This window comes from Canis lupus, chromosome 26 (genome assembly GCF_003254725.2).
Source record: "Canis lupus dingo isolate Sandy chromosome 26, ASM325472v2, whole genome shotgun sequence".
NCBI classification, from domain to species: Eukaryota; Metazoa; Chordata; class Mammalia; order Carnivora; family Canidae; genus Canis; species Canis lupus.
In genome coordinates, this window is record NC_064268.1 from 30,362,218 (window position 1) to 30,389,792 (window position 27,575).

Below are 27,575 nucleotides of genomic sequence, written 5' to 3' on the forward strand. Positions count from 1 at the left end.
CGATCCTGGAGACCCGGGATCTAATCCCACGTCAGGCTCCCGGTGCATGGAGCCTGCTTCTCCCTCTGCCTGTGTCTCTGCCTCTCTCTCTCTCCCTGTGTGCCTATCATAAATAAATTTTTTTAAAAAATAGTAATTTTAAAACCCCTACACCAACCTTATGAGTTACCTACTTATACAGATATCCAGCCTGTACCCCTCAGTTTTCATTTCAATGCTTTATTTTCTAGTCTCATACTGGGATGCAAGAAAAATTGCTCTCAGGATTATATAGTGATTTAGTTGATGTAATCATTTCAACACTCATAAGGCATGACTCTACTTCACTAAAAAGTGAAATGAGACTGAGAAGTTAAATGACATGCTCTAGGGATCCCTGGGTGGCGCAGTGGTTTGGCGCCTGCCTTTGGCCCAGGCGATCCTGGAGACCTGAGATCGAATCCCACATTGGGCTCCTGGTGCATGGAGCCTGCTTCTCCCTCTGCCTATGTCTCTGCCTCTCTCTCTCTCTGTGACTATCATAAATAAATTTAAAAAAATAAATGACATGCTCTAAAGTCACCCAGCTATCAATGCCAAAGCTGAGATTTTATTTTTTATTTTTTTTAAAGATGTTCTTTATTCAAGCAAGACACACAGAGAGAGGCAGAGACATAGACTGAGGGAGAAGCAGGCTCTCCGCAGGGAGCCCAACGTGGGACTCGATCCTGGGACTGGGATCATGCCCTGAGCCAAAGGCAGATGCTCAATCACGGAGCCACCCAGGCGTACCAAAGCTGAGATTTTTTTATTTTAGTATTTTTAAGTTCTTTTTTTTAATTTTTTTTTATTGGTGTTCAATTTGCCAACATATATAGAATAACACCCAGTGCTCATCCCATCAAGTGCCCCCCTCAGTGCCCATCACCCAGTCACCTCCACCAACCACCCACCTCCTTACCACCCCTTGTTCGTTTCCCAGAATTAGGAGTCTCTCATGTTCTGTCACCCTCTCTGATATTTCCCACTCATTTTTTCTCCTTTCCCCTTTATTCCCTTTCACTATTTTTTATACTCCCCAAATGAAATGAATGAGACCATATAATGTTTGTCCTTCTCCGACTTACTTCACTCAGCATAATAACCCTCCAGTTCCACCCACATCGAAGCAAATGGTGGATATTTGTCGTTTCTAATGGCTGAGGAATATTCCATTGTATACATAGACCACATCATCTTTATCCATTCATCTTTCGATGGACACCGAGGCTCCTGCCACAGTTTGGCTATTGTGGACATTGCTGCTAGAAACATCGGGGTGCAGGTGTCCCGGCAATTCACTGCATCTGTATCTTTGGGGTAAATCCCCAGCAGTGCAACTGCTGGGTCGTAGGGCAGGTCTATTTTTAACTCTTTGAGGAACCTCCACAGTTTTCCAGGGTGGCTCCACCAGTTCCCATTCCCACCAACAGTGCAAGAGGGTTCCCCTTTCTCCACATCCTCTCCAACATTTGTGGTTTCCTGCCTTGTTAGTTTTCCCCATTCTTACTGGTGTGAGGTGATATCTCATTGTGGTTTTGATTTGTATTTCCCTGATGGCAAGTGATGCGGAGCATTATCTCATGTGCTTGTTGGCCATGTCTTTGTCTTCCTCGGTGAGATTTCTCTTCATGTCTTTTGCCCATTTCATGATTATGGATTGTTTGTTTCTTTGGTGTGGAGTTTAATACGTTCTTTATAGATCTTGGAAACTAGCCCTTTATCTGATATATCATTTGCAAATATCTTCTCCCATTCTGTAGGTTGTCTTTGAGTTTTGTTGACTGTATCCTTTGCTGTGCAAAAGCTTCTTATCTTGATGAAGTCCCAATAGTTCATTTTTGCTTTTGTTTCTTTTGCCTTCGTGGATGTATCTTGCAAGAAGTTACTATGGCCGAGTTCAAAAAGGGTGTTGCCTGTGTTCTTCTCTAGGATTTTGATGGAATCTTGTCTCACATTTAGATCTTTCATCCATTTTGAGTTTATCTTTGTGTATGGTGAAAGAGAGTGGTCTAGTTTCATTCTTCTGCATGTGGATGTCCAATTTTCCCAGCACCATTTATTGAAGAGCCTGTCTTTTTTCCAGTGGATAGTCTTTCCTCCTTTGTCGAATATTAGTTGACCATAAAGTTGAGGGTCCACTTCTGGATTCTCTATTCTGTTCCATTGATCTGTTTTTGTGCCAGGACCACACTGTCTTGATGACCACAGCTTTGTAGTACAACCTGAAATCTGGCATGAAGTTTCTGAATTGAGACATATCCCTGATGCTTTTATTTATTTTTTTAATTTTTATTTATTTATGATAGTCACACAGAGAGAGAGAGAGAAAGAGAGAGAGGCAGAGACATAGGCAGAGGGAGAAGCAGGCTCCATGCACCGGGAACCCGACGTGGGATTCGATCCCGGGTCTCCAGTATCGCGCCCTGGGCCAAAGGCAGGCGCCAAACCACCGCGCCACCCAGGGATCCCCTCCCTGATGCTTTTAAAGACGCTTATAGTTTAGTGAGGAATGTTTTTCTTCCTTCAATTCAAATTGATGGAATTTTCAAATAATATAGGGAAATGAATGGAAATGTGAGAAGGACATGTAAGGAGGACAGCACAGAGAGCTAGCCAGCTTCAACGTACCATCACTGGTACTATTACATATGGCTGATTCCACAAATATTTGCTAAGCACGTACTACGTGCAATGTGTGCATTAGATGCTGGGGCTACGCCAGGGAACGAAATCCTTGCTCTCAAGGAGTAGGACCAGTCCATCGATTTATCTCTAGCTGACTTTAAAGCACAAAACAGGGATCCCTGGGTGGCGCAGCGGTTTGGCCCAGGGCGCGATCCGGGAGACCCTAGATCGAATCCCACATCGGGCTCCCAGTGCATGGAGCCTGCTTCTCCCTCTGCCTGTGTCTCTGCCTCTCTCTCTCTCTCTGTGTGACTATCATAAATAAATAAAAATTAAAAAAATAAAAATAAAAAAATAAAGCACAAAACAGCTGTGTCAAACTTTCTTCTGACTTTCCAAGCCCCTGATCCCTCACACAATGAATGCACTCTTGACAGATGTCTGACCTTAACTCCTAAACTCAGAAGCTAAAGCCACCTGGCAAAAATATTCCTTTTTTCCACCAGAAATAATGGAGGTGCAATTGTCAAAGGCCTGTTCCTTTTTCCTTCCCTGGGGCCTTCTTCCCACAAATACCCCTTCTTCTAATACCACTAATCTAGCCAGCAGAAAAGAGATGACAAGATGATGAACTTCACTAGAGAACTTAAATCTGTGAAAAAGAATCAAAGAGACTCCATCAAGAAAATGAAAAGGCAACACTCAGAATGAAGGAGGTATATGCAATATATAAATTTAAAAAGACTCCTGTTCAAGACCTATTAAAAAAACTCCTATTATTTACTAAAAACAGAAAGCCGAGGCACCTGGGTGGCTCTGTCGGTTAAGCATTTGACTCTTGGTTTTGACTCAGGTCATGATCTCAGGGTCCTGAGACTGAGCCAAGTCCAATTCTGCTCTCACCATGGAGCCTGCTGGAGATTCTCTCTTCCCTTCCCCTCTGTTCCTCCCCCTGCTTGTGTGTACACACAACACATACACATTCTCTCTCTGAAATAAATAGAATCTTAAAAAAAAAAAAAAAAAAAAAAAAAGACAGAAATCTCAATATAGGGGCATCTAGGGGGCTCAGTTGGTTAAGTGTCTGCTTTTAGCTCAGATCATGATCTCAGGGTCCTGGGATCAAGCCCCACATCTGGCTCCCTGCCCAGCGGGGAGCCTGCTTCTCCCTCTCTCTGCCCCTTCCCTGCTTGTGCTCTCTCTCAAACAAAATAAAATCTTAATGGGGAGAAAAAAAAAAAAAAAAAACTTAAAGGGCACCTAGGTGGTTCAGTGCTTAAGCATCTGCCTTTGGTTCAAGTCGTGGTCCCAGGGTCCTGGGATCAAGTCCTGCATCAGGCTCCCCAGAGGGAGCCTGTTTCTCCTTCTGCCTCTCTCTTTCATGAATAAATAAATTTTAAAAAACCTCAATATAAAAATGTGCAAAAAGGTTTCTTCAAATGAAGATGATCAAAAGACTAATAGCCAGAAAGTAATCTGAAGAGCTAAATTCATCAGGGAGATGGCAAACAAACCCAACAACGCATACCATTTCACACCCACCAAAATGGCTAAAACTAAGGTAGAAATTATCAAATGCTGTTGAGGATATGGAGCAGTCCAAAAATCTAATACACTGCTAGTGGGTATGAATATGATTTAACCCCTTTCAAAAATTGTATGGCAACAACCACTGAAGTGGAACCTATGCCTTCCCCGGGCATAACCATTCTGTTCCTAGGTATCTATTCAACAGAAATGTGCAACATGATCACCAAAATACACTGCACTATGATGTTTATGGTAGCACTACTAATGATGGTCAAAAACTGGGAAGAATCCAAATGAATATTAACAGGATGAATAACTGAGATACAGTCACACTATGAATACTAATACTATAATGAGAATAATTTAAAGCTACAAAAACATGATGCTGAATAAAAGAAGCCAGTTACAATAGAAAACATATATGTTATATAACTAAAAGTACAAAACAAAGGACGCCTGGGTGGGTCAGCAGTTGGGCATCTGCGTTCGGCGCAGGGCATAATCCTGGAGTTCCGGGATCGAGTCCTGTGCATTGGGCTCCCTGCTAGAAGCCTGCTTCTCCCCCACTGCCTATGTCTCTGCCTTCTCTCTGTCTTTCTCATGAATAAATATATAAAATCTTAAAAAAAAAGTACAAAACGATACATCTATGCTACACGTCAGGAGAGAGGTCACCTATGTATCTATGGAGAATGATGGGAAAGGAATTCAAAAGGAGCTTCTGAATTGCTGGGGTTCTGACTGTTGATCTGGACATGGTCATTTACATGAGTGTGTTTACTTTGTGTAAATTTATCTAGCTGTAATCTTGTGACTTGTGTACTTTTCTGAATACTATATTATACTTCAATAAAAATAAAAAGGGAGTGAAGGCTGCAAAGAACAATTATCACAAAATTGAGGATAGTGGTCGACTCCAGAAGGGGATTTCATAAAGCATTTCTAAGGTACTGATGATGTTCTAATTTTCTTTTAAAGATTTTATTTATTTATTCATGAGAGAGAGAGAGAGAGAGAGAGAGAGAGAGAGGGAGGGGCAGAGACACAGGCAGAAGGAGAAGCAGGGCTCCATGCAGGGAGCCTGACGTGGGACTCGATCCCGGGTCTCCAGGATCAGGCCCTGGGCTGAAGGTGGCACTAAACCGCTGAGCTACCCAGGCTGCCCAACGATGTTCTAGTTTAGAATTTGCATGATTACATGTATTTAATTTGTTATTCTTTAAACAGTACATATGTTTGAGTATCTCAATAAAACTGAGAAGAGGTAAGAAAATATAATACTTTAATAAACGTAGAAGGGGATCCCTGGGTGGCGCAGTGGTTTGGCGCCTGCCTTTGGCCCAGGGCGCGATCCTGGAGACCCGGGATCGAATCCCACATCGGGCTCCCGGTGCATGGAGCCTGCTTCTCCCTCTGCCTGTGTCTCTGTCTCATTCTCTCTCTCTCTGTGACTATCACAAATAAATAAAAAATAAATAAATAAATAAATGTAGAAATAAATTCCTAGAAAAATATAAATTATCAAGAAGAAATAGAAAACGGAGAGTCATACATAACCATTTTTTAAAGAACACTGAAACAGTACTTTAACATATTCCCACCAGAAACAAAAACGAACACCAAAACAAAGCAAAAACAATGAACCACTCAGGTCCAGACTTTTTTACAGGCAAGTTCTACCAAACTTTACATGAATCCATCATTCCAATTTTACAGAAATAGGAATAGTAGAAAAAGAAGAAGCACTTTCTAACTAATTTTATAAGGGTAGTCTCTCTTTTTTTTTTTTTTTTTTTTTTTGAGGGAGAGAGAGAGAGAGAGAAGGCATGTAAGTGTGGAAAGGCGCAGAGGAAGACGGATAATCTCGAGCAGACTCCCCATGAGTGGGGAGCTATATGCAGCCCAATACCACAACCCCAAGACCATGACTTGAGCTGAAATCAAGAGTGTAACATCTAAAGGACTGAGCCACCCAGGCACCCCAGGGTGGTCTAATTTTGATACCCCAACTAGAGGAGAACATGAGAAAGGGAAAACAGGCCAATTTCATTCATGAACACAATGAGGAAACCTTAACTATTTATTAGCAAACCAAATGTAGCAATATATAATAATGATAATACATTACGGCCAAGCTGGGTTTAATCCCAGAATTGCGAAATTGGTTCAGCATTAGCAAAACCTATTAATGCAATCTGAAATTTATAACAGATTGAAGGAGAAAAATCACATGAAAATTTCTACAGATTCAGAAAAAAAAAAAGTGTGGAAATTCAACAAACAGGATAAAAGCAACAACAAAAAAATCTTTAAAAACCTTGAAAAAAAAAACCTAATAAGGAAAACTACAGTAAAACAGACAGCCCCTCCCCCATTCAACTAGCGCTTTCAACATCAGAACAAGTCTGCATGATGCCACTATCCCCACTGCTCTCAAGATAAAAGAAATGTAAGTAATGAAAAGAAAGTTGTCATGATTTTCAGATGATGTGCTTGTCTTAAAAGAATTTAAACAGAAATTACTACAATAAGGGTTTAGTGAAGTTATGAGACATAAAATCAATTTTATAAAAATCAAATACATTTCTATAAACAGCTACAAACAGATACAAATTATGATAGAAACAACAAATGAAGGTACCCAGAATAAATTTAACAGAAGATGTACAAAAGTAAATAGCACAAAAATTTGCTGGAAAAACTACCTAGGGAAACAAGGTGGCATTACCTAGTGAACATGCATGCATATGCCCTATCACCTACCAATTCTACTACTGGGGTATGTCTAAAGAAACTCTCATACACCAAAACCACTGTATTAACAAGAAACAATTCTAATGTTCATTAATCCCTGACTGGGATAAATTGTGGTATTTTTATACATGAGACTTATAAAGCCATGAAAATGAATAACTTATACTAAAAAACATAACAATGGGTGAAAAAAGCTAGTTGAAGATGATGTATGGTATGATTCCACTCCTACATATGGTGCTTAATGGATAATAAGCTCTTGAAAAAATAGTAGTCATGATGGTAGTTATGCAGAACAAACTGGAGGAGCAAGAGTGATGGCAGAGAGACCAGGCAGAAACAAAACTTGAAGGAACACAAAAAAGCACCAGGCTAATGGTTTCTTAGGGACATTCTACCACTTAAAGTAATCCTAATGCTATCTCAGAACACAGAAAAAGAAAACTTCCAAATTCACTTTATGAAGAAAGAGTAACTATAACCCTCACACCTGCCAAAAGATTGCACAAAAAAAAAATATAGTAGACTAGTATCGCTTGTGAATATCAACACAAAATCTTTAAACATTAGGAAACAGAATCCAACAGTACATTATAAAAAAGAATACAGCCTACCCAAGCAGGATTTATCCTAAGAATTTAAGGGAAGTTCAATATAATATGGATATTAATAAAGAGGAAAAATATCTTCATGGAGGCAGAAAAGACAAATTTGACAAAATTCACTCATTTATGTTAAAAAACAACCAAAATAAGAAATGATAGAGGGATGCCTGGGTGGCTCAGCAATTGAACGTCAGCCTTCAGCTCAGGGCATGATCCTGGGGTCCCGGGATCAAGTCCCACATCGGACTCCCTGCATGGAGCATGCTTCTCCCTCTCTCTATGTCTCTAACTCTGTGTGTCTCATGAATAAATAAATAAAATCTTTAAAAAGAAAAAAAAGTAATGGATACTTCCTTACACATAAGTAAAATACATCTCAGCCCAATGCCAGCAGTTTACTTAGTAGGGAAACGTAAGACACTCCTGCTGAAATCAGAAAATACATAAGGCCAAAATATCATCCAATTTGCATTTTTATAGATTAGCATTAAATTCAAGGATGCTATACAAACATTTACCAGTTTTTGAAAGCTACATTCTGCCTTCTGGGGTAATTCTTATGACCATTCTGTCTTACACTTTTTGGTGGCAGGAAATAAATGGCTCTTCCAAGCAGTTATGTCAGAGTGGACAAAGAATCACAAATGCCCTTTCTTTACAGATCCTTCTAGACTAAACAAAGAATTTATAACACTTCTAAAGAGGGGCATCTGGATGGCTCAGTAGTTGAGCATCTGCCTTTGGCTCAGGTCATGAACCCAGGGGTCGTGGGATCCAGTCCTGCATCAGGCTCCCCACATGGAGCCTGCTTCTCCCTTTGCCTATGTCTCTGCCTCTCTCTCTCTCTCTCTCTGGTGAATAAATTAAAAAAAAAAAAAAAAAAAAAAAGCAAGTCTAAAGAATATCACTTTTAGGGGCACCTGGGTGGCTCAGTCGGTTAAGCATCTGTCTTTGGCTCAGGTCAAAATCCCAAGACCCTGGAATCCAGGCCCACATCAGGCTCTGTACTCATGGCAGAGTCTGCTTCTCCCTCTCCCTGCTGTTCCCCTGCTTGTTCTCTCTCTCTCAAATAAATAAAATATTTTAAATTAAAAAAAAAAAAAGAATATCACTTTTATCATCACATGAATGGTAAGGAATCAGACTTGTCCTAAAAGGATGCTTGAAAACATTGTCAAAATATGTAACAGGCAGAACGGCCCAAAAAGGAGATAAACATTCCTGGTAACAGTCTTCGATTAATGTAGTCTTGCTATCAACTGGTTTTTCAGGTATGTGAAACATCACATCAGTTATTTTTATATGCTTATACGGTCTTGCAAAAATTAATTTACATGAAAGGATTAGATCGATGTTAAAAAAAAATCTGCTTCAACTATGAAACAGAAACAAAGATGATTTAACAGGCGAAATAAAATTTTATTTGAAGTTCAGCACTGCTAGATTGAAAAGGGAAGGAACACTTCAAATAAGCCCCAAACTAAACATTTTCACATTTCTATTGAAGCAATTAAGAGCAGTACCTTCAGGATCCCTGGGTGGCTCAGCGGTCTAGCATCGTCTGGCCTTCCGCCCAGGGCATGATCCTGGGGTCCCGGGATCGAGTCCCACGTTGGGCTCCCTGCATGGAACCTGCTTCTCCCTCTACCTATGTCTCTGTCTCTCTCTCTCATGAACAAATAAATAAATTTTTCTTTAAAAAAAAAAAAAAAAAAAAAAGGAGCAGTACCGTCAACTCAGTTACTGACTCAAGATAAAAACCTTGTGGGGATCCCTGGGTGGCGCAGTGGTTTGGCGCCTGCCTTTGGCCCGGGGCGCGATCCTGGAGACCCGGGATCGAATCCCACGTCGGGCTCCCGGTGCATGGAGCCTGCTTCTCCCTCTGCCTGTGTCTCTGCCTCTCTCTCTCTCTGTGACATACATACATACATACATACATACATACATACATAAATAAATAAATAAATCCAGCAAAAACCTTGTGGCTGGGCAGCCCGGGTGGCTCAGCGGTTTAGCGCCGCCTTCAGCCCAGGGCGTGATCCTGGAGACCGGGGATCCAGTCCCACGTCCGGCTCCCTGCATGGAGCCTGCTTCTCCCTCTGCTTCTCTCCCTCTCTCTCAGGAATAAATAAATAAAATATTTTTTTAAAAAAACCTTGTGGCCAAAGTAAATTCTGTAGGTTTTACTCCCTACTTTACAAACCTGACCTGTGTTCGGTGGAAATTTAGATATTAATTGGGAAAATGTATTGGTTTTGCTTAATTTTCTTTACCTGTGCAGTTAAAACTATTTCTTCTAAAAATTAGATTGTACTAACTTATCTTTTTCAGAATTACTTATTATCAGGAGCACCTAACTGGCTCAGGCAGTGGAGCATTGAGACTCGATCTCAAGAGTTGTAAATCTGAGCCCCACATTGGATGTAGAGATTACTTAAAGATAAAAAATTTAAGATTTTATTTATTTGAGAGAATGCACACATGTGCACTTGCACAAGATGGGGAGGAGAGAGAGTGAAAGAGTGAAAGAGAGAGAGAGAGAAACAGACTCCCTGAGCAGGGAGCCCGTCCCAGGGCTCAATCCCAGGACTCCAAGATCATGACCTGAGCTGAAGGCAGATGCTTAAGCAACTGATCCACCCAGGTGCCCCAAAATTTAAAAAATCTTAAAAAAAAAAAAAAAAAAAGATTTACTTATAATCGGTTCTATTTAAATATCTCCTATCTCTGAAACTCTACATTTTCATCATACATTTGTTCCCAAGCTGAGGACAGCTTAACATTCATCTCAGTCACCAAATAAACTCTCTTCAAATGCACACAAATAATCTAATCACTTGAAGTAAACCAATACTCTGGTACAGTATAGAAAGAGCACAAAAATAATCATTCTCCTCAGTTTAATTTTGAGATTAACATTTTGTTAGTTTTTAATAGGAAGTTCCCCAATGTTTTTTTAGAACTCAATAATGACTATCCAGAGGTTTCTCAGGTGAACTACACTAAAACAGACATCTTTCCAATAACAGGTAAATAAATAATCTCAAATATGCATATGTACATACGTGTACATACACATGTGTGTATTTGTGTATATATATATACACACATATGCACACTAATTTTATGGACTGTCTCTGAGGGAAGTAACAATATTAGAGATGGAAAGGACTTTATAAAGACTTACACCTAATCACTTTATTTTCAGATAAGAAAAACTAAAACCTCCAGAAGCAAAGTGACTAGCACAAGCCCATGAAACATGCCAATGATGGCAGGTATGGAGACTCAGGTCCCCTGACACCGAGGCCAGTGATCTTTCACTTGGCTGAAAGATGCCTTTTATGACTTCTCCCAAATTTCTGCACACCCTCACACAGGCACCTTCTGGAGACCCAGCAACTCCAAACTTGGTACTCTCTGAAGCATCTGAGAGTAAGTTTGCTGTGATACCTCATTGTTCCCTGATACTTTAGTGTATACTTCCTACAAACAAAACAAGACCATTTTCTCACATAACATGCAAATATCAGAATTGTTAACACTGATACATTCTTACAATCTAATCTCCAAGCCCTACTGTACCAATTCAGAATCATCCAACACATTTAGTTGTCACATCTCTTTAGATTCCTTCAGCCTGGAACAATTCTTCAGGGTTTGTTTTTTGTTTTTACTTTCATGACCTTGACATACTTGAAGATTACAGCCTATTTTATAGAATATCCCTAAATCAGGTTTTTCTGGTGCTGCCTCATGATTAGATTTGGATTATGCTTCAAATTCTTGGCTGTCCTTATACTTAAGGAAAACATAGTGCTGAGCTATATATATCAGAACCAAATGAAAGACGACAATTTTTTTAAAGGGGCAAAAGTTAAGACCAGACATTTCATCAATGAAGATATACAAGTGGTTAATACGCACAGAAAAAAATCATCATTAGTCACGAGGAAATTGCGAAGTGAAATTATAATGTAATACCACTTATAAACTCAATAGGATATAACCAAAAGACTACGTTTTGGTAAGGCTGTGAAGAACTGGAACACCTCACACATCGCTGATGGAAATGTAAAATGGTGTATGTGCTTTGGAAAATAGTTTGGTGGTTTCTTCAAAACTAAAAATAAAAAAAAATAAAAAAAATAAACAAAACTAAAAATACAGGGCACTAGGGTGGCTAGTTGGTTGAGTGTCTGCCTTCGGCTCAGGTCATGATCCCAGGGTCTTGGGATCAAGCCCTACCTTGGTCTCCCTGCTCAGTGGGGGATCTACTTCTCCCTCTCCCTCTCTGCCCTGCCCCCCCTGGCTCAAGCTCTCTTTCTCTCTCAAATAAATAAAATCTTAAAAAAAAAAAAAAGGTAAAAATACAACAATTTTCAAAAGTGTCAAGGCAGGGATGCCTGGGTGGCTCAGCAGTTGAGCGTCTACTTTTGACTCCGAGAATGATCCTGAGGTCCAGGATCAAGTCCCACATCGGGCTTCCTGCAGGGAGCCTGCTTCTCTCTCTGCCTGTGTCTCTGCCTCTTTCTCTCTCTGTTTCTCATGAATAAATAAATAAAATCTTTAAAAGAAAAAAAAAAAGTGTCAAGGCTTTAGATTCAAAGGAAACCTGAGGAACTGCTCCAGCCAAAAGGAGACAGGACAACTAAATGAAACACGGGATTACTGAATAGGGTCTAAAAAGTAGGAAGTAATAATGTGTCAGTGTTAATTTCCTGATGGTGATGGTTATATTATGGTTATGCAGGAGACATTTCTTGTTTGGTAAAAATACACATTGAAGTGTTCCGGTGATTTGGGGCACTCTATCAGCAATTTACTCTCAAACGGTGTAGGGAAAAACCTTTGAAATATATTTATTTATTTATTTATTTATTTATTTATTTATTTATTCATTCATTCATTCATTCATTCATTCATTCGAGACACAAAGAGAGGCAGAGACATAGGCAGAGGGAGAAGCAGCCTCCGTGCGAGCCCGATGTGGGATTCAATCTCAGGACCCCAATATCAAGATCTGAACTAAAGACAGATGCTCAACCACTGAGCCACCCAGGTGAGAAAACCTTTGTACTGTCCTTATAATATTTCTAAACATTTCAGATTGTTAAAAAAAAAAATAATTTTTAAAAAAATTGTTGGGCAGCACGGGTGGCTCGGCGGTTTAGTGCTGCCTTCAGCCTAGGGTGTGATCCTGGAGACCCAGGATTGAGTCCCACATTGGGCTCCCTGCATGGAGCCTGCTTCTCCCTCTGCCTGTGTCTCTGCCTCTCTCTCTCTGTGTCTCTCATGAAAAAATAAATAAAATCTTTAAAAATTAAAAAATTATTAAATGTGTAGCATTAAAAAGGTTGACGATCTATTACAGAAAAAAAATGCCTTCCCCTTTCCATTCTATACTCTTAATCTACTTTATAAAAGTTTTCTTCAGGGACGCCTGGGTGGCTCAGCGGTTGGGTATCTGCCTTTGGCTCAGGGTGTGCTCCTGGAGTCCTGGGATCAAGTCCCACATCGGGCTCCCTACAGGGAGCCTGCTTCTCCTTCTGCCTGTGTCTCTCATGAATAAATTTGGAATAAAATCTTTATATAAAAAAAATAAATAAAAATAAAATCTTTATATAAAAATAAAATCTTTATATAAAAAAAAAAATCTGGGATCCCTGGGTGGCGCAGTGGTTTGGCGCCTGCCTTTGGCCCAGGGCGCGATCCTGGAGATCCGGGATCGAATTCCACGTCGGGCTCCCGGTGCATGGAGCCTGCTTCTCCCTCTGCTTATGTCTCTGCCTCTCTCTTTCTCTCTGTGTGTGACTATCATAAATAAATTAAAAAATTAAAAAATTAAAAAAAAAATCTTAAAAAAATAATAATAAAATAAAATAAAAGTTTTCTTCATAGCACTTACCAGTCCGTGAAATGTTAGTCTATCTTTTCCACTAAAAAGGAACTTCCTCAAGGTCAGGGACTAAGTTTTGTTTACCACACTATTTTCAGGACTTAGACTCGTACACAATACATAGGGTATTCATATTCATTCAGTGAATTAATTTGTTGTCTTATTATGGTTTAAAATAAAATAATTTTGGGATGCCTGGGTGGCTCAGCAGTTGATCGTCTGCCTTTGGCTCACAGGATCCAGGATGGAGTCCTGCATCGGGCTCCCTGCGAGAAGCCTACTTTTCCCTCTGCCTATGTCTCTGCCTCTCTTGCTGTGTCTCCCATGAATAAATATTTTTTTAATAAATAAAATAAATTCATTTTACCATCCTCTCCCAAAAACCACACACACACAAATCATTTGTCCTATGACCCAGCAACCCAACTAACCAAAAGATATAAAACCAAATGACACAAAAACTTATACATGAATATATATTAGCAACATTCATAATAGACAAAACCCCAAAACTGGTATATCCAACCAAGTAATTACTATTTAATGACAAAAAAATAAACTACAGATCCTGGCAATGACACAGATGAATCTCAAAACCATGTAAGTGAAGAAAACACCAGATACAAAAAATTGTATCTTGCATGATTCTATTTTCATGAAAGTTTAAGGACAAGCAAAACAGAAAGCAGATCAGGAGTTGCCTGGGGGTGGGAGTGGGAGTGGGAACTGACTGCAAATGACAAGAGGGAACTTTATGGAATGATGGAAATGTTCTAAAGCTGGATTGCACTTTAGATGGTTGCACAACTTTGTAAATTTACTAAAACTGATTGAACTGAACACTTAAAATTTTATGAATTTTGTATTATACTGATATAGCTATTTTAAAAGGTAGAAAGAAAGCTAGACACAGCCTTCTTTTGCTTGCCATTTGGTTAATTTTTTAAAAATCAGTGTCATATAAATGGATGAGTGAGGCTACATCCTGTAAGGGGGACAGGAGTATTTTAAAAGAGCTTGCTAACCCAAATTAAGGTCCAAATTGCAAAACCTGAGACCCTGATAATTAGTAGGAGCTGCAACTACCATATTCTGTCCATTTGTCTAATCTTATGAGGGTCAAGTTGGCCTTAAAGGGAATTCTCAGAATCTGCATCAGACTCATACCTGGTCATCCCTCCAACACTGGGGACAAGAGGCTCTGGGAGTACCTGGGCTTGGAAAACAACCCATTAATGCTATAATTGAAATTACTTTGAAAAATTAGAGCTAAAGAATTTGAATTTAGGGTACTGTTTTGCTGAGAAAGAAACTATTAATTTTCTTAGGCTATCCTATCAACTTTTTAGTTGTCAACCACAGTTTTATTTCTTACAATAGAATATGATTCTTAAATAGGGAGGACAACTTTGACAGGGCTTCAGATTCTCAAAAATTATTTCAGGGGACACGTAAGAAAAAAGAAAACAAACATGTCCTGCTTAGTACAGAAACTGCTCAGAGATGCTTCATTTTCATTTAATAACAACAGAAAGTTTAAATAGAAATAGAAAGCTTGGAGCGCCTGGGTGGCTCAGTCAGTTGAGCATCTGCCTTTGGCTCAGGTCATGATCTCAGGCTCTCTGCTCATCAGGGAGTCTCTTCTCCCTCTCCCTCTGGGACTGTGTGCTCACAAATAAATAAAAGAAAAAAGGAAAGAAAAAAGAAAGAAAAAAAAGGTTAAAGTTTAAATAGAAACAGAAAGCTTAAAAACTAGGTTTGTGCATGGAGTGCCTGGCCGGCTCAGTGGACGTGAATCTTGGTCTCAGGGTTGTGAGTTCAAATCCCAAACTGGGTATAGAGATTACTTTAAAAAATAGAATCTAGGGGGGATCCCTGGGTGGCTCAGCAGTTTGGCGCCTGCCTTTGGCCCAGGGCGCGATCCTGGAGTCCCGGGATTGAGTCCCGCGTCGGGCTCCCAGCATGGAGCCTGCTTCTCCCTCCTCCTGAATCTCTGCCTCTCTTTCTCTCAATGCCTATCATAAATAAATAAATAAATAAATAAATAAATAAATAAATAATAATAAATAAATGAATGAATGAATGAATGAATGAATAAATAAATAAATAAATAAATAAATAAATCTTTAAAAAAAAAATAGAATCTAGGGGCACCTGGGTGGCTCAATCAGTTAAGCACCGGCTTTCAGCTGTGGTCATGACAGCAGAGTCCTGGGATTGTGTACCTCCTCAGTGGGGAGCCTGTTTCTCCCTCTCCTACTGCTCCTTCTCCTCACATTCTCTCATTCTCAAATTAATAAAATGTTTAGAATAATAGAATCTTTAAAAAAAAAAAACAGGTTTGTGCATAATCCACCCTTTCTGCTTTCCAAATGCAGAACAGGAAGGCCATTGAAAATTAAATGAAATATCTATGAACTCCAAAAAAAAAATTTTAAACTTGTCCTGGGGATAAATGCTATAAAAAGAGAAATAAAAGGAAGCTCACTGGAAAGAACTTAAAAGTGAAGGCCGTGACCAGGCCTAACTCTCTCTTCAAGCCACTCCCATTAAACCAGCCATTCCAAACACCGCAAGCTCCCAGGGCCACATGTTTGTTTCACTGACGTACCCACACAACTACAAGGTGCCTAGTATATATGTTATTTGTTAATTATAACTAGAAAGGTTAGCCAGAGTTACCTGCTCAATAGAGAATGATTTTATAACAGTGTTTTTTTTTTTTTATCATATTACACATTTATTTATCAGTCTGCCCCTAATACTATACTGCAACATTTGTGAGGGAGATCAGGAACACGGCTCAGGGCTTGGCACAGAAGATGCTCTATGATTGTTCAATCAAAAAATAGGAAAGGCATTTGCCCAAGATCACACAATTGGAACTTGACAAACAACTTGTGTGACCCAATGCACATGCTGCTTTATACTACAAGAAGCTATTCCAAAAGACTGGGGCACCTGGGTGGCTCAGTCAGCTGAGCATCTGACTCTTGGTTTCAGGTCAGGGTCATGAGATCCAGCACAGTGTCAGCTCCATGAGCTCAGTGTGGAGTCTACTTGAGATTCTTTCCCCCTCCTTCTCCCTCTACTCCTCCCCCACCCATGTGTACACTCTCTCTTAAATTAATAAATAAAATGGGACACCTGAGTGGCTCAGTGGTTGAGTGTCTGCCTTTGGCTCAGGGCATGATCCCAGAATCCCGGGATGGAGTCCCGCATGGGGCTCCCTTCAGGGAGCCTGCTTCTCCCTCTGCCTGTGTCTCCGCCTTTCTCTCCGTGTCTCCCAGGAATAAATAAATTAAATCTTTAAATAAATAAATAAAAATTTTAAGAGAAATGGATATTCCAAGAGACTGAGGTGAGAGAGGATCCAGATTTGCAAGGCCCACTGACTTCAAGGGAATAATTAGATCATGAATTGGACACTGAGAACTCAGCACTTCACCTACATACCTCACTTAATACAACACTGAGGTGTACACCACTACTACCTTTCTACAGATGGGGAAAACAAGGTATAATCTGGATAACCTGTCAAAGCCACATATGTAAGTGGTGAAAACCCATGCTCTCAATCCATTGTACAGGCTCCCAGAAAGAAGTTAAACCTTGGAGTGAAGGCTGTGGCTAAGTATCAGAATGCTGGCCTCAGACAATCTGGTCAAGAAGTCACTGAAGGGCGTGGGGGGCGGACTTAAATAGCTCAGTTGGTTATTAAACATCTGCCTTCAGGGACACCTGGGTAGCTCAGCAGCTGAGCACCTACCTTTGGCTCAGGGCATGATTCCACGGTACCGGGATCAAGTCCCACACTGGGCTCCCTGCATGGAGCCTGCTCCTCCCTCTGCCTACATCTCTGCCTCTCTGTCTCTCTTATGAATAAATAAGGTCTTTTTAAAAAATTAAAAAATAAACATCTGCCTTGGGACGCCTGAGTGGCTCTACGTGTTGAGCATCATCTGCCTTTGGCTCAGGGCGTCATCCCGGAGTTCTGGGATTGAGTCCCACACTGGGCTCCCTGCATGGAGCCTGCTTCTCTTTCTGCCTGTGTCTCTGCCTCTCTGTGTGTCCCTCATGAATAAATAATTTTTTTAAAAAATAAACAAACATCTGCCTTCAGCTTAGGTCATGATCTCAGAGTCCTGGTATCAAGCCCCAGGTTGAGCTCCCTGCTCAGTGGGGAGATTACTTCTCCCTCTCCCTACCCGCCCCCATGCTTGTGTTCTGAGAAAGATAAAAAGAAAAAGAAAATCTTTAAAAAAAAAAAGTCACTCAGAGGGTGGTGAGTTCTTAAGTATTTATTGTTAGCCTGCATAACTCATACATGTTAGATATGTATCAAATATTAAAGTTTGAGATACCACTCAGTTTAGCAGCTGCCACCACCATAATGCCAGAGACAGGAAAACAAAAGAATCCTAAAAGCAACCCAAAGCCCTTCTTCTGCCTCAACTACTTCTCCCAATCTTCATGTCTCCTCTCTTGCCTTCCCACAGGCTCCAAAAAGCAGGGGAAAATTCCAGCTCAGAGAAGAGCAGGGGAAGCAGCACTAAGAACTTGAACCTGGTAAGTCAGCAGTCAATAGGACTTTTGACTACCCCCACCTCATCCCTCACACCTTAAAGAAGTCCATCCAGCCTTTTCAAATGACTCCACCAACTGACTGGACCAGAGGTGAACACTATCCCAAGCTGGATCAGATTCTCTCTCCCAGGAATTAGATTCAGAGTGCTCTTAACCTCTGGCTGTCAATGTACTAAAGACACATACCTTAAGGAAGCTAGAATAAACACTCTTCTGCCAAATGCATGGGATGTGTAAAAGAGAAAAGAAAAAATCCCTAGCTGCGTAAAGACGCAGGATGCAAGATTTTTGTAAACATCAATATAGAGGGAGGTAGGTGATTTAGTCTATTTTCTAGTTCCAGGTTACAACCATACCTGAAGTTTTAACTGCACTTGCTGTCTCTGGAGTACCACGAGAAAGATCCCTGAATTTTAATAAACTCAATTTCTTCAGTCATTTTCTGTAAGGTAGTGGATGAAACACTCCAGCACCTTTCAATTTGCTAGCTCCAAATCATTCTTCAGGTCCCAACTTAAACACCACTTCCTCTAAGAAATCTTCCTGGACTACCATCCCAGCTCTATCTTTTATGCTCTCCTGTAGCACTATGCACTTCATCAAACTCAGTAAGTTATTACTTTCCTGTTGGGACAGTAAACATCAGAGTAAAAACCATTTCTGTTTGCCACTTTGATCTTACTGCCTAGCACGTAGGTCAGGTACGCACTTAATATTAAGCTAATGGAAATAAAGAAACTGCTGGAGGTAAGTAGAAGGGATGGAAAAAAAAATCAGCGCTACCCTCCTAAAAGTAAGTCTGACCCTACCTTTCTCATTCTTTCCAGGTATCAAGCTTTTCCCTCTTCTACCTTCCTATAGCCCCAAGTCATCTATGACAATTATCATTTTATATTTTAGTGCCAACGCATTCAAGAACTCAAGCTGCAGGGAGCATGTTTCCAGGTAGCTTGGTATACAGAGCAAAGCCAATCAAGTAATAATACAGGTTTGCGGATCTAGATAAATCTCAGTTCTCCTGTATATTTACTGGCTGTGAACCTTGGACAAATTACATGAGGCCTGGTTTCCTTATCTGTAAAGTGGAAAAAAAATCAACTTAAAGATGAGAATGCAAATGAACTTGAAACCACAGTACCTAAAATAAGGTAGGCTTGCAGCTAATATCAGTTAATTGATTGTGGCATACCCCTACACCCTACTTCCCAGCTCCTACGGGCCATGGATTCAGAACACAGAAAGTGTCCTAAAACTGAAAATCTGAAAAGGACCTTGGAGAGTATCTATCCTGCCTGCTTTCCGATGTGAGGTAGCCCCAAGTAGTCAAAGAGAAACAAAAGCGGAGAAACAGCACCTCAGGGTTAGGTGGGTGGGTGGAGTGGAATGGAGTGGATTCAGGGTGAAATAGCTCTGGAAGTTTGTTGGGGAATCAGTTCTTTTTTGATGAGTAGATACCTTAACGTGAGCAAGGTATAGAATAAATTATATATGGTTCCTGAGAAAACTCAGATGCTTTTCATAAAAAACTTTTCATAAATACTTGAGAGGTGAAAACATACAAATTAAATTCATGGAAATGGCTTATCACTTATAGCTAATCACTAGAATCCCACACATTAATAGAAATGTTACTAATATTAAAAGTAATTTCATTAAGTACTCAAAACTATTCAGAAACACTGAGTTTCCAATACCTCACGTAAACCGGTGTACTAAGATTTTTGAGCTCCCAAAAGCATACCAGAGACTCCCTTATTAAAAGTTAACAGTTCGGGCAGCCCAGGTGGCTCAGTGGTTTAGTGCCGCCTTCAGCCCAGGATGTGATCCTGGAGGCCCAGGATCTAGTCCCACGTCGGGGTCCCTGCATGGAGCCTGCTTCTCCCTCTGCCTGTGTCTCTGCCTCTCTCTCTCTCTCTCATGAATAAATAAACAAACCTTAAAAAAAAAAAAAGTTAACAGCTGGGCACCTGGGTGGCTCAATGGTTGCATCTCTGCCTTTGGCTCAGGGCATGATCCTGGGGTTCTGGGATCGAGGTCTGCATTGGGCTCGTTGTGGGAAGCCTACTTCTCCTTCTGCCTGTGTCTCTGCATCTCTCTGTGTCTCTCATGGATAAATAAATAAAATCTTTAAAAATAGGGACACCTGGGTGGCTCAGTGGTTGAGCATCTGCCTTTGGCTCAGGGCGTGATCCCAGAGTCCGAGGATCAAGTCCCACATCCGGCTTTGTGCATTGAGCCTGCTTCTCCCTCTACTTATGGTTTCTGCCTCTCTCTGTATCTCTCATGAATAAGTATATAAAATCTTTTTAAAAAATTTTTAAATAAATAAATAAAAATAGAAGTTTACAGTTAATAAGCAAAACTAAGAATCTGAATTCAGATATACTTGTAGGTCTTGAGCTTCTACAGGTGATATATACCACTGCTGGTCTCATCTTTCAAACAGTTGGTATGAATACCCAACAGTTTCAGGAAGGGAGGGAGTGCTACAGCCAACAGGAATAAGGGTAAGTTTATGGAGAAGATGAGCCTTAGGGGAGCACAGGACTTCAACATCCCACCCCAATGTTTCTCAGGGGTGGGATGGAGGGGTGCACTGCTAAGCATCTTGACAGGACGATTCTCCAGTGCAGACTGTACCATGCACCATAGATTGTTTAGCATACCTGCCTTCACCATATACACATGGAAGGCCTAAACATTCCCCAATCAATGTTAACAATGAAAAAACTAAAAATAAAAACAAAAAGAAATCCATATATTTCAGACACCTGGGTAACTGTTGGCTAAGTGTCTGCCCTTGGCTGAAGTCATGATCCCAGGATCCTGGGATCGAGGATCCAGGATTCTGGACCCCTGTGTCAGGCTCTCTGCTCAGCAGGGAGTCTGCTTCTCCCTCTCCCTCTGCCCCCCCCCCCCCCCAGCTTGTGCTCTTTCTCTAATAAATAAAATGTTTAAAAATAAATAAATAGGAACGCCTGGGTGGCTCAGCAGTTGAAGATCTGCCTTTGGTTCAGGACATGATCCTGTAGTCCCGGGATCGAGTCCCACATTGGGCTCCCTGCATGGAGCCTGCTTCTCCCTCCTATCTGCCTATGTCTCTGCCTCCCTCTCTCTGTATCTCTCATGAATAAATAAATAAAATCATAAATAAATAAGTAAATAAATAAATAGGCCACCTAGGTGGCTCAGTTGGTTAACTGTCTTCAGCTCAGGTCATGATCCCAGAGTCTGAGGATCAAGCCTGCATCAGAATCCTTGCTCAGCGGGCAGTATGCTTCTCCCTCTGCCCCTCACTCTATCTGGGAAAAAGATTTTGGTAATCTTTTTTTAGTAAAATCTTTTTAACAGAATGAATGAATGAATGAATGGCTACAAAGTAGAGCACCTAGGTGGTGCAGACAGTTGAGCATCTGACTCTTGGTTTCAACTCATGTCATGATGTCAGGATCCTGAGGCTAAATCCCACATGGGGCTCCAGGCTTAGCAGAGAGTCAGCTTGGGATTCTCCTTCCCTCTCCCTCTGCCCTTCCCACTCGTGTTCAAGCACACTCTCTCTCTCTCTCTAAAATAAATGAAAAAAATCTTTAAAAAATAAAAAATTACAAGGCTAAAATTTAATACAAGTAAAAGCAGACATGTATTTCTTGAAAGCATAGACTTTCTCAACTTTCATCTTTGGTTGAGTATCATTTAGGAACCGGACAGAATGGGATGCACTATCATTTCCTAGTCATGTGTCTTTGGGCAAATTAACTAAACTCTCTGTCCCAAGTTTCCTCACTTTCATACAAAGTAATCATGTTTGCAATGTGGTTGAAGATTAACTGATGTACATAAGCAAAGTGTTAACTAAATGGTAGCGCTACTAGTCTGCCATAATCAACATGCCTCAAAAAAACAGGATATTGTACCATAGAGAAGGTGATCACACTGAAATTTTGTCTCTCTTCAAGTTGCACTGTTAGTACTCTATAGTATTCAATACCAATCCCTGATGACTACAGACTTTTGGGTTCCTTTGATGATGCACACTCCTCATTGTCTGGTCTCTCTAGCCACACTTTCTCTGTCCTCTTCTGTAACTTGCCCTCTCTGCTGACACCTAAAATCAGACATTCCTGTGGCTCAGTTCTTACATTGCCCCCCGTATCTTATCCATTCTCAAGGTATCTCTATTTCTATCTCTATGGAGATGACCCCATGACCTCTCAATCATTCCAAAAACTGTTTCAGAACTCAACCTATTCAAAATAGATACCTATCTTTTTTTTAAAGATTTTATTTATTTATTCATAGAGACAGAGAGAGAGGCAGAGAGAGAAGCAGGCCCCATGCAGGGAACCCGATGTGGGACTCAATCCCGGGTCTCCAGGATCACACCCCGGGCTGCAGGCGGCGCTAAACCACTGCGCCACCAGAGCTGCCCTACCTATCTTAATTAATAAATGATCAAGCATAAACAACTTCCGTTTCTCCTCTCACTCATTTTTTTTTCTAATTCTTTTTTTTTTTTTTTTTTTTTTTTGGCTGGGTACAGTATACTTTATTGATGGTACATGACAAGGTAGGGCTCCCCAAGCCCTTCCCCTTCCTTGGGGTCTAGGTTTTTTTCTAATTCTTATACATCTGACCAGTCTTTAGGATCCCATTCCTCTGCCTACCTCTTAAAAAATATTTATCAAGGGGGCACCTGAGTAGTACAGTCAGTTAAGCGTCCAATACTTGGTTTCAGCTCAGGTCATGATCTTGGGGTCGTGAGATCAAATCTTGAGTCAGGCTCATGCTCAGCAAGGAGTCTACTTAAGACTCCATCTCCCTCTGCCCCTCCCCATTGAATGCTCTCAGGAAGAGAGAGCGAGCGCTCTCTCCTCCTTTCTCAAAAAAATAAGACTTAAAAGAAATATTTGTCAGGGTTACCTCTGTGGTATTCTCATTCTACCTCAGTGGTTCTTAATCTTTCTGGGACAATGGACCTCTTTGAAAATCTACTGGATGTGTGATCTATTTACTAAAAAGATGAATATACACATCTGCTTGCAATTTCACCTAATCCGTCACCTCAGATCTCATATAAGAATCTCATCCATGAAAGACTACCACTTACATTAATTTTCATCTCGATTCTATTTCCCTTTTCTATATTTCAAGATGCCTTCTAGATGTTGCCTAAATAGTCCATAGTCATCACAACTTACTAAGTCTCAACTCACTATGTATCCCTAATAAACTTGCTTTGTCTACAGTATTTCTTCTCTGATAACAGGCACACCATCCTCCCAGACTTCCAAACTAGAAGCCTTGGAATTAACAAACATGACCATACCCAAACTAAAAAATCCTTGTCTCAGAAATCTCTCTTAAATCCAAATCTCACCTCATTAAGACTCTTGTCCTTTAAGATCTCATCATCCTTTGCTTCTTCCCATACGTGCCATAATTCAGTCTACCATTCTTCTGATAAGAGCCCATATGGATTTCTTTTTTAAGATTTTATTTTTAAGATTTTATTTATTTATTCATGAGAGAGAGAGACAGAGACACAGGCAGAGGGAGAAGCAGGCTCCATGCAGGGAGCCTGACGTGGGACTGGATCCTGGGTCTCCAGGATCACACCCTGGGCTGAAGGTGGTGCTTAACTGCTGAGCCACCCGGGCTGCCCTAAAGATTTGATTTTTAAGTAATCTCTACACCCAACATGGGGCTCAAATGTACAACCCTGAGATAAAGAGTCACATGTTCCACTGACTGTGCCATCCAGGAACTGCACGAATTCTTTGTGTGTGCGTGTGTGTGTGCAGAGCCCAATGCATAACTTGAACTCATGACACTGAGATCAAGGCGTGAGCTGAAATCAAAAACTGGACACTTAACTGACTGAACCACCTAAGCACCCACGATTCCATCTTAACAAGGTCTCTCAACACTTCCATCTGTTACTTTCCAATGCCACTATATCACTTCACCTCTAGACAATTACAATAGGTTAATTGATTCCCCTCATCACAGTTTTTTCTCTATCATTTCCACCAGTGCTGATCTACCCCTCAAAAATTTCAGAATTGACCATAGGACTTCTTTTTTTTCAAAATCACTGATGTTTCTTCCTTGCACTAATATACAACAATGCTCATTTTTGCTTTTAGAGTCCTCTACAGTTTGCTACTTAACTACTTTTCCATGATCATATTCCACAGCTCAAACTCACTTGTGTCTATTACCCATCAAAATTATACCCACTCTTAAATATCACTATTTAAATATTAACATTTCGGGAAGCCTGGGTGGTTCAGAGGTTGGGAACCTGCCATGGCTCAGGGTGTGACCCCGGGGTCCCAGGATCAAGTCCCACATCGGGCTCCTGCAGGGAAGCCTGCTTCTCTCTCTGCCTGTGTCTCTGCCTCTATGTCTGTGTCTCTCATGAATGAATAAAATATTTTTTAAAATAAATAAATATTAACATTTCATTCAAGAAGCCCTCCATAAACCCAGCATTCTTTTTTTTTTTTTTTTAATTTTTATTTATTTATGATAGTCACAGAGAGAGAGAGAGAGAGGCAGAGACACAGGCAGAGGAAGAAGCAGGCTCCATGCACCGGGAGCCCGATGTGGGATTCGATCCCGGGTCTCCAGGATCGCGCCCTGGGCCAAAGGCAGGTGCCAAACCGCTGCGCCACCCAGGGATCCCTAAACCCAGCATTCTTAATCAACACTTATTAAACGCTAATGATGTGCAACATAAATTACATTCTTACTAAGGTAAGGATTAAAAACTATAATCTGGACCAAGGATTTTAATTCCAGTTGTACTTGTATTTGGATTTTAGGAAAGGAAGATTACTGTAAAAGTACTTGGCATCTTCCCTAATAAAGACTTGGAAGGTCAAATATGTCTACAGCAATGACAGAAATAGTTACCCTGGGATCCCTGGGTGGCGCAGTGGTTTGGCGCCTGCCTTTGGCCCAGGGCGCGATCCTGGAGACCCGGGATCAAATCCCACGTCAGGCTCCCGGTGCATGGAGCCTGCTTCTCCCTCTGCCTGTGTCTCTGCCTCTCTCTCTCTCTCTCTGTGTGACTGTCATAAATAAGTAAATAAAAATATTTAAAAAAAAAAGAAATAGTTACCCTATCTTACTTATCTTCAAACTAGTAATAATCTCATCGGGGGGAAAAAAAACTTTCAATTAAAGTAACCTAAACCTAAAAAAAAAAAAAAAATTAAAAATTTAAAAATAAAAAAAAATAGTATCCTAAACCTAAAGTTTTTTCAGTCCATATGTTAGATGCTAAATTTTCAAAAAGAGCCATGGGACATGATGGACAATTCTGAACCTCTCATGACACATGCCTACTTACCAGCAGGTGTCATAGCAATCAGATGTTATGACAGAGAAGTGATGCTGTGGGCAGTACTTTCTAGGGCCTTATTTCTTTTAGACCTGACCTAGTTTAATTCTTCTTTTGGCTCCTAAACCTGAGTTCACGTTAATTTTCACAGTTGTATATGTGAAGCATTTTGCTCCTCAAGAGAATGAAAATAGTCAAGATTCAATTAGTCTTTTTAAAATTTAATTAGTCTAAAATACTTGTTAAAACAGGCCCTTTATGGCATTTCTAAAATCACAATCACTTAAATTTGAATACATTTTTAAAACAGATTTGCTTACAACAGTAAAATATACCAAACTCTAAAGCTACTAATAACACTATTTAAAGACAAAATATAACTGAAAGAGCTCCAGCAAATGAGAGAGGATCTCAGTCTATCATCTCAAGTCTGTCTCTTCTAGACGTAGGACTTGAAGAATTTGCTCCACCTCGAAATATTTTCTCCCCTGAAAGAGGGATATCACCACCTCGAAGGTGGCTGTTCATATAAAATGAGATAATATACCTAGTACAGTACCTGCCACCAAGTGTTCCGTAAATATGTTTGCTTCCTTCATTCAACTCAAAACACACAAGAAAGAGGTGTAAGGGAGCCCACGCTTCCGTAAGTCCTCATCAGCACAAAATAATACAGCTAATTCTAATAAAAAGAACCAAGAACGTTTCTGAGGGATATGATCAAGATAAGGGAGGCTGCACGTAGTCCTGCAAGAATTCCATTAAGGCTGCACATATACTGACCACTAAAACATCATTAACAGGACAAGTCCACAACAATTCTGCTAAAACGTGTGAATACATTTACGCCAAGAGAGTTCACTAGGGGTAAAGAAAAAAGTGAAATTAAGCCCAACTCCAAATGACTAATAAATCAACCAAGAGAGCGGTGCAGGCTTATCCTTCTTGAAACGCATACAGTGTGGGTATTAAAATCCATTTTAAAACTTCAAGATTAAAATATTTCACAACCCACAGTGGTGCCACTGATGCTTTTTACGGACAGCCTGCGCGGGGCACCGTTAGCACGACCGAAAATATTTAATGAAAGCCGTTCGCGGAATACCGGGGAGGGGAGAAGATTATTTCAGGTTCTGCACACAAGACCGCGGCCAACACCACCACCGACGAGCATCCGATGGAATTCCTGGCTCTACAGTCGGGATGTCAAGAGGAAGGCCAAGATGCTAGCATCATGGGGGCGGGGGCGGGGGCCCGGGGACCACTTCCGTTCCCCTCCCGGGGGTCCCGGCTCTAAAACCCGCGCCGCGCCCGGATCCCCGGGTCCCCGGACACTGGCCTCCGCCCCCCGAGCCCCTCCCCTCGGCGAGCGGAGGCCGGCCCGCGAAGCGCAGTGAGCAACACCCAAACCTCCAGCGGCCCCCGGGCCCCGCCCGAGGCCCCCGGCGCCCACTCCGCGCGGAAGCCACGGGCTGGGGGCGCGGCGGCGCGGGAGGCCGGGACGCAGACGAGGCCGCGGCTGCGTCCGCCGCGTCTCCGGGCGGCGGGTGGGCGGGCGTGGCGCGGCCTGCGGACAGGCGCCGACACTCACCACACCATGCCGTAGGCGCCCTCGCCGATGTAGGAGAGGTTGGTGTAGCGCGGCCCCACGTCGAACACCTGCCCGCGGACCATCTCCGGGCCCGCGCCCGCCGCCGCCGCCGCCGCCATGTTGGCTGCCGGGCCGCCGCCGCCGCCGCCGCGAAAGGCTCGACGCTCCGCGGCCGCCGCTCGGCCCACGCCGCGCCTCCCGGGGGGACTGCGCCGCTGCGGGTGCAGCTGCCGACGCTGATCGGAAAGGAGCAAGGAGGGCAGCGCTCAGGACCGCGGGAGAGACTACGGCCGCTCGGACCGACTGCCTGCCTGCCTGACTGACGGGCGGGCCGGCGGGCGGCGGGAGGGGCGCGCGCCGAGGAGGGCGCCGGGGCGGGGCCAAGGAGCGTGCGCGCGGATTGGTTCCCCGCCGCCTGGGGGCGGGGCTGCGCGGGCCGGCGGAAGCGGCAGGTCGGGGCGGGGCACTGCGGCGGCGGCGGCGGCGGAGTCACCGCCCTGCCTGGTCACGTGCGCCCGCGGGGGTGTTGGCGCGGGATGGGGCTCCGAGACGCAGAAGGACGGCAGGGCGTCGGGACGGGGACGGGGGCCGCGGGCCTGAGAAACTTTCCGGGCG

General features: G+C 41.9%; 1 protein-coding gene across 1 annotated transcript in view; it reads right to left on the reverse strand.

The window, feature by feature from the left end:
* Nucleotides 1–27,306, reverse strand: part of MAPK1 (mitogen-activated protein kinase 1) — a 118,905-nt gene extending 91,599 nt beyond the window's left edge. Inside the window, exon 1 of the mRNA XM_025474946.3 lies at nt 26,961–27,306. Coding sequence (XP_025330731.1) covers nt 26,961–27,079 — 119 coding nt within the window. The 5' untranslated portion in view covers nt 27,080–27,306. The remainder of the gene's footprint in view (nt 1–26,960) is intronic.
* Nucleotides 27,307–27,575: the final 269 nt, after the last annotated feature.